Genomic DNA, 8435 nt, shown 5'->3' with positions numbered 1-8435 from the left:
TCAAGGAAAACTATTTGTAGCTCCGGGAAGGGTCAAAATTAAAAAAAAAAAAATTAAGACACACCCCGGCCATCCCCTCCTCTGATGAATAAAGTACAGTCCCTTACATTTTTGTGCATTGAGTAAACCTCCTGTATAATGATCTAAGACCTCCAGGTTGCTACTTAAAGTAAATGGAACTGTACCAATTGACCTGTGTCAATCAAAACCAAACTGAATTTTGAGTACATAATAATTTAATTTAATTTCATATCACATAAATTTCTACAACTGCATTAAAAATGGAATCTTTACAATAAAGTTCTAACATTTTTTTAACCCATAATAAGACAAACAATGAAAGTTCAGCCTTTTATTCTTTTTCCCATTTGGCAAACATTAAGTGAACAAAGGTCAGCTATTTCAAGTGATTATCAGAAAGAAAACAGGCAAAAAAAAAAAAATCTCATTCTCAAGAACTGTACATCACACCAACCACCCACATACACACACACCTCAGTGAAAGTCATTTTACAAAGTAAATCTTTGTGTGTTCGGCCATCTTTGTCCTGTTCATTAAGAACTGACTGTGCTTTATAACATAAAATAGAAGATTATTAATTTCATTACACATTCATTTCATATTTATTTCCCAGGAATCTCCATAAGGCACATTGAGGTGTACCAATATCAGATTAAACAACTTATGTGAAGCTGCTGTCACCCATTATCAGCAGGACACCAAAGAGATGCAATTATTTTATCTGATGTATAAAGAATAGTTCTGTGAAATTAACATTCACATTCAATAAAGAAAGACACTGCAAAAATATACCTCAGGTGAACTACAAGCACTGACAAAGGAATTAAGTACTAATAAGTAGCATTTGGGCAAAAACAATGTTATCAGTGCACCTTTAAAAGTCTCATTTAAAACAAGTTTAGGCACAGGGCAATGATCGAAAGGCAGTTTTGGTCAGTTTTAAGGCAATATCATCATCAATATGCTTGAGTTAACTCTCCATGTTTCCCACTGCAATAAGGCAACTTCAGCCATAATGGGACACAAATAAAAAGTTTCACCAACTATTGAATAAATGTCAGAAAAGGAACCGCAACACTTTTATATAAAATCCCATCTCAACCCTAACCCAGAGTCACAGACAACCCTGGTGTTTGCACAACAAAAGATCTTGGACAAGACTCCAAAAGGTCAAAGGCCAATTAGAACGCAAATATAGAGTCACAACCAAAAGAGGAAAAAAATCAATATCAAGCCAGTCCTCTTGTTGCGACCAGGGGTCAATACAGTGGGGAGTAGGAGACTGATTAAATAAGTGATGTCAGCTGACCTCACCTCTAAAGAAAATACCCCTGGTTCTAACAGTAAGAAAGTGAAGGTTACATGTGGTAACACAAATTCCATGTTGTGCTTGAAATTATTCTGACATTAAAAAGGATAGTTTGGATTTTTTTGAAGTGGGGTTGCAAGAGGTACTCATCAATATACACAGTAGATGTCAGTCAGCATGCCCCCGGTTTGACGAAGCAGACAGGAGTACCGCCATGATCTAAGCAATGTACTGCTGTGGATGAAGCAGCAGCAAAATGTATTTCAGCCACCTAGACAAAAAATCAGTATCAGGTGATGCATAAACTTTGGAAAGAGTGATATGGAAGCATCACTTCCCCCTTCTCCCGTAAAATACTCTTAACAGAGCATACACTTAAACTGACACTGATTTTTGTTAAGTGGGACTTCTTTTAGGTGGCTAAAATACATTTTATTGCTGGCCCCCCATCAACATCAGTGCATTGATAAACTTCCATCCCATTCCATTCCACATGCTGACCACCTTCTACTATAGCTAAGAAATTGACGATGGATAAGTACGTCATACAACCCCACTTCCAAAAATTAAAACTATCCATTCAAAACAGTCAACTTCAAAGAAACATTTTCTAAATAAACTACTTTCCTGTTATATTTAAGATTGTCATGCACATTTTGATTGAACTTGTAAGTCTGTACATTACATGAGCCTTTTTTTTGTTGCACTTAAAATTGTACCATAAAAAGCACATGTAAAAAGCATCACAGCTGAATGGTTCACAAAAGCAATGCAAGACATTCACAACACACCAGCACATTGAACTTTGTGACTAAAACAACATCCTGTGCAATGTTCTCAGTCAAAGAAATATATTTGCAAATAAAATTGCAAATAAGTGTGTGTCTATGCACACTATGACATACTTCCCATCACTGTGCAATAAATCTAATCTAATGTTTTGGCTTGAAAGACATTCAGAGATAAACAAACCTGGTTGCAGGATATTGAACAGCTTGCATTATACACAACACAAGTATCAAGAAAGTCTTTGGCAATTGTGCAGCTTTGGTGATTAAAAACAAAAGACAAGTTTAGCTGTGTGCATGCAGCATTCTTGGACTTGAATTGGTCCTTTTTCATGGAAGACCTTGCTAGGAGAGAAAATTAGTACACTCCAAGTGAAAACTGCAGACTCCAAAACCCTGAAAAGTTACGTATGAATGGCACATCTGCAGAATACCAATTAACATTTTTTCCCCATATTACTTGGAGAAAAGATATAGTTCAAAGGCGTGTGGCGTAGTTATTGCATAGAAAATGGTCTCGAACATCTCCCCATCCTCCGTTCTTCATGTGCGCCTTGTGCTCCACTGCTTCTGCACCACTAAGGACAAGAGAAGGAGGGAAGTGGCTGTCCTTGCCTGTTTTAAGGCTCTCCTCAACCTTCTGTGAGGCCCACTCTGGCCTGCAGTTCTCCTTCTGGTGAAGGCCACAGTCTCCTGTGTGGAGGACCCTGGAGCCCTGTGCCACAAGCACTTTGACAGGCTTCGATATGCAGGTTCCTGAGAGGTGCTGCAGAGTCCAGTCCCAGTTGTAGTCATCGTAGGTGCAAAACTCATTGTTACAGCCCATTAGTTTGTAGTACATCTCCCTGGAGATAGCCATGCCTATGTTGTGTTTGGTGGACAACCATCCAGTGGTCAACACCTTATTGGACAGCCTGGTAAAATCAGTCAGGTCATTGTGGTTACCCAAAGCCAGCATGTCGCAATCTGGGCAGCTGCTTTTCCTGAACTCTATCATTAATTTATAGAAATGGAAAAAGTCAGGTAAGATGTAATTGTCCTCCTCCAGAAAGACCACAAAGCCGCTGTAGCCCTGCATCACCTGCACTCGCTCCCACACAAAGTGCAGCTTCCACCACCAGTGGTGTTTGGTTTGAGTGATGAAGGCCTCTCTGTAGTGTCCATAGGAGTCAGGGTGTTCTGCGTTGATGCATCCTGTTTTCAGAGCGTTGTCCTTGGATATGTCTCGGGGGCAGTCTCGTGGATCATTCCCAGGAAACTCATTGGGATACAGCTGGGTGCTGAAAGGGAAATAAATTTGCAGTACTTTGCAGAAAGTTATCCCTTGCACAATGGCGTTGATTTCCTCTGAAAAGTAGTCATGGCTAAAAATGAGGAGGAAGCTGTGGACCTCAGCAGCTTTCTCCAGTGACTTGATGAGCAGTCTGAGGTATTCAGGCCTGTTGTGGACCTGCACAACCAGCACCAGCTGAGGCTCCCCTGGAAACTTGTCCGCATTGTGAACACACTGCTTGTAATTGGCACTGTAAACGGACTGAGTCAATTCTGGAAGCGAATTAAAGTTAAACTTCACCGTGTCAAAAACTTGCATGCCCTGATTTACCTGAACGTCATTTTTAAGTCCAGCTGTGTCATCATCGGACACTAACAACACACGTGTTAAAGACAGGAGCGTCACGAGCACGAAGGAAACACCCAGCAGCACGAGCAGATTCCTTTTGAGCAGCCGAAACCTCATTTTCTCAAATTAAAAACAGACCTTGGCAAACAACAGCGACGGCTTTCATTCACCTTATCGCACGAGCCTTCATTGTAAACTCGTTTGCAACACTGCTTCCCCGTGCAGTGCAACTCCAACTTTTGTTCTTAACAGTCCAACGTCGCGTGACGCGTGTCCTAAACCAAGTGTCAAACGTTTCTTGATAGCTGCTTCTCCTCTCGTTGGACTGTCTGTCCACATGAAAGCCGTGGAGTTTGCCAAATACTCGCTCCAGCCGCTTGTTTTTACCACCTGTGGAAAAAGTAGAAAAAGCGAGGTGACTAAGTGCGCGTTATGTACACGTTATGTGTTACATTAGCGTTAACAGGAAGCTAGGTCGCCGCGGTTAGCTTCGTTTGACTTACCCAAACTAGGTGTACTGTGTCAACAGGCTCATACCAGGAAGAGGATGATAGGACTATGATACATCTAAGACTACAACTTATTGACTGCTGACGTGTACAACCCAGCCAACGGGGGAGAGACTGAGTTCCTGCTCAACGAATCATTGTCCTACCTATAGTTGTGTAATATGAGAAGGACATGTAAATCAGACAGTGTTTGAATCGTTAAAAGCAGGAAAATCTACTTCAGAAAGCAAATACCTTTACAGCAATAACACTGGAACAGGGCAGTAATCACCCTCCATGGAGGTGTGGGCGGAATGCCCCCCTCCCCCCAGGGTACATTTTTAGAAATTTAACAGCTAATAGGACCATTTTAGATTATTTTGAAAAAAAAACATTGATTATTCATTACTTACTATGCCATAACCTATGCATGTGGCCTATGCTATTGTGTGCATTTATACTACTGTACTTTATATTACATTTATACTATATAGCCTACCATAGTGTCTGTGTCACTCTGCAGTTACACCTCCAAAACGCTAGTCAGTGGTGGGGTTTCTGTGAAGTGCTATAAAGTTTATTTAATTATAAACACGCCCAACACACACATTAAACATGGCTTAATAGAGGCAATTTCAAACACAACTACACAAATTGGCTTTACTGTAACCTGCAGGATTCACAGACAAAACACTTGTCTCTTCCTGGACACATTTTCCCCACAAATACATATTATTAGCACAAGCCTATGGCATTTGATGTTGTAGCCTATAAATTAGACAAGCGGCTAGCAGAGATTTCCTCTATTCATATGAAGCCAGGGACAACAGCAAAGTTTAATAAAGGTAACATCACAAAATTCGACTCCATTACAGCTCACAAGGTTCACCAACAAAACAACTGTCTTATACTAAGCACATTTTCCACATATATACAACATGCTAACGTAATTAGTACAAGCCTTTGGCATTTTACATTGCAACTAGCAGACTTCTCCTCTACCCATATGAAGCCAGGATAAATCACGTACAAGACTTTAAATGGTATCTGGGGGCTTTATTGTCTTCACAAGTTATTGTTTCTTATTTGTGAAATAAAAGTAAATAGAAGCTTTGTGTCCACTGTGGGAAATGGTTTTTCGCACAAAAAAAAGGCAGGAGGTCTGCGGGGCTGCGATGTGGTTACACTACTGGGGAGGTGCGCATCAGGCTACCATGTTGACGCGATATGTACAACGTTAGTTCGACGCAAAAGTATAAATCCCACCTTAGTGCTATTCGGTGGAGAGTGCAGAGTTCCCTCAGCAATGAGTCCTAAAACCTGGATATTAGTTAGTATTTTAGCTCCCTCCGTTCCCTCGTCTTGATGTCAGTGGGTTGGTAGAATGGGTTTTTGGTTAGATGCCTGAAATAAGGTCTGTGGTTAACACAAGCTTAAGAGATTTTTACATTTTGTTCTACAACATGCAATATGTCGGTACCCACTGCATTTTAAAGCTTTTATGTGTTTAAAAAAGGCTTTGCTAACAAGTTGCTAATGAGACTACAGAGCGCCATCACGCAGAACATTGCTTTGCAGCTTCATTGTGGTGGCGACATTAAGTCATGCAACCATATATAGCCTAAGGCCCTGATCGCACAGAAAGCAATTTGCAGGTTGCAAAATGTGAGGTGCACCACACTGCCGTTTTTTTTTTTAATTAAATGCCACTAGTAAAAAAAAAAAAACGCTTGCTACGCCTTTATAACGTTGTCAGGCAACCACCCCATCACCTCCTTACCCTAACCTTCCCATGTAATCAATCTACTGTTTGTTTTTATTTTATTTCACAGTAATTAGTGGCTAGTCCCTAAAATGTTCAAGCAGAGGGTACTTGCTGTAGAGATCTGTGTGGGTACATGACACCCTAAAAAAGAGCATGGATTACAGGGAGTACTACTTGTTGGTCAAGGAGCTTCGCCTCCTTGATGGCCCTCTCCAGGCATATTTTAGGATGATTCGGGGGCAGTTTGACAACCTGCTGTCTGTCATCGAGCCTAGCATAACAAAAATGAATGCTAACTTCAGGGAGTCCATTGGTTCTGCTGAGTGACTGAGCACCACCAGTTTCTCCTCCATTGTTTACCAAGTGAAAACTTCCTCTCACTACCACCCCAGAAGGCCTGCCTCTCAAATCATCCATTTGGACAATAGGAAAAAAGCAGAGATGACATGAGGTGCTTTTCTGCTCTCAGTTGAAGTTTTTTTAACTTGAGGAGTTGCGCTGTGGCAAAAATGCCAGGTACCTAGAGCGCAGAAACGCAAGGTGCATAACAACACAAAAACAGAAAGCAAAGAGCTTCATTTTCATTAAAAAACAATTGCAAAAAGCGGCCTCCAGCTGTTAAAACCCTTTTTGTGTGATTGGGGCCTAATGTTAGCATTTTATTTCTGGCAATTGAATTTAGGCCTCAAAAATTATAAAAGTGGTGTTAATATGTGAAGATCATCGTGCTGAATAAAAGAAGTATGGATCATAAATGTTTGGTTGCCCCAGAGCTTATTTCCTGTAATAAACCAAACTCCAATGGAAAAATCACATAGGCTGGATGCTAACTTCCTCATTGGCCTACAGAAAAGCATCATCCCTATGCAACAGCAGTTGCCCCAAGTGTCAAAACTTGACACTGTCCAATGCATCTCATACTGACGCTCAAGCTGCCTCAGTGTGTCAGTATCTAACGCTAAGGACCACAACCCAAGTATTTGATGAGTTGAGAGTGAGACCAGGTTGGTTTATTCATGAATATAATTACATGTCGTAGCACTGCAGATTTTTTCTTTATATTTTTTTATCAATATTTTGATGAAAATATCAACAGTAGTATTACTGTCTAGCACTGGGACAATGTTTCACTCTTTCTCTTTCTTCACAGTATGGAAATTATTAGTGAGTGTATAGTTACCTTTTAGGTCTTCTACACTCTTGGCATTAATTTATGACCCATTTAACATTATTCTTTATTATTCAATCATTTAACATTAAATAAGTGGATTGTTTGAAAGGAAGTATTCTAGATTTACTTCAACAAGAACTGTTCAGCTCTCAGGGGCAAAAAAGTTTCCCTCTGGCCTGTAGGTGACCTGTTCAGGTTTGACTGGTTGAATTAGAATCCATTTTGTTGTTAGGAATCTCACCCAAACACCTAACAAAGGGGTGTGGGGTGTAATAACTGAAACTACAAGACTGGAAAACTTGATACCGCTGATAGAGGGGGGATTTACAACAGGAGATGCAACATGAGATGCAGGAACTGGTGTCAGATACTGGGACACTATTAGACTTAAACAGGACACTGTAGCATTGGAGAATACCTGAGCTATCTGTTAAGCATTGCATGATATGCAGATATTCAGTGGTGATGACTCATAAAAAGTCAGATGGGTTGTTCTCTAAATCTTGTTTCCTCGACTATTAGTCAAAAACAATCATAACTGTATTAATGTCATATGTTCTTTTCTACCTAATCTTGACTGCCTGAGGTCATCGCTGTTACAAGACAAGGTGAGCCGATGGGTTTCCTGCTAAAGTTAAACATCTCATGATGCCATAAAACCTTTATGTCAAAAAGCCTCCCACAGCTAAATGACAACAAGTGCCAGGGAAAGCTTGCCTAGAGCACCACATGAGAAAATGATGATCGTAATGCATTTTAACAGTATATGAACCTACACAACAGCAAATTATGTCATGGTGGGAATTCATTAACGTATAATGTTGCTTCAAGGCAACATTTGCATTTTAGTGAATTTCTAATACTTAACTATCACATAAAGTACATTCAGCAATTAAAAATAAACTTAACTCATCTATTATTATTGTGAATTTTTCTAGATTGGAACAAGACATTTTCAAATCATTTTTTGGAGAGTTGATAGAGCTGAACCATATGAGGAAGGCCCCGAAAAATGGGCCTAACATGGTCTCCAGATAGTCATGTCACAATATAAACAGTGCTATTGGTTTCTTTAGGGCTCTGGCTCTTTAAGTAACTCTTCAAGTACTGCAACTTGAATAAGGATGTATTGAGTGAGTGTAAACGGCCAAAAATGATATGTTACCTAGAGGCAACACCATTCTATAGGGACCATATGTTGATGCTTACTGGAACACTTTTCAAAATCAAAACTGACCACTGATAGACTTATAGACCTACACACTTATTCC

General features: G+C 40.0%; 1 protein-coding gene across 1 annotated transcript; it reads right to left on the bottom strand.

Annotated features, from left to right (window-relative positions):
* Positions 1-339: 339 nt before the first annotated feature.
* On the bottom strand, positions 340-4397 carry LOC126398863 (alpha-1,6-mannosyl-glycoprotein 2-beta-N-acetylglucosaminyltransferase). Its single transcript, XM_050058505.1, has 2 exons — positions 4244-4397; positions 340-4130 (listed from the first exon to the last, which is right to left on the bottom strand). Exon 2 carries the CDS (start codon positions 3855-3857, stop codon positions 2598-2600), a length of 1260 nt encoding a protein of 419 aa, XP_049914462.1. The 5' UTR covers positions 3858-4130; positions 4244-4397; the 3' UTR covers positions 340-2597.
* Positions 4398-8435: the final 4038 nt, after the last annotated feature.

This window comes from Epinephelus moara, chromosome 12, assembly GCF_006386435.1.
Source record: "Epinephelus moara isolate mb chromosome 12, YSFRI_EMoa_1.0, whole genome shotgun sequence".
NCBI classification, from domain to species: domain Eukaryota; kingdom Metazoa; phylum Chordata; class Actinopteri; order Perciformes; family Serranidae; genus Epinephelus; species Epinephelus moara.
This window is presented reverse-complemented; position numbering and strand designations above follow the sequence as displayed.

Bases quoted from the DNA above. Each gene is read 5' to 3' on its own strand.
- LOC126398863 (XM_050058505.1), bottom strand. From the start codon at position 3,857: ATGAGGTTTCGGCTGCTCAAAAGGAATCTGCTCGTGCTGCTGGGTGTT.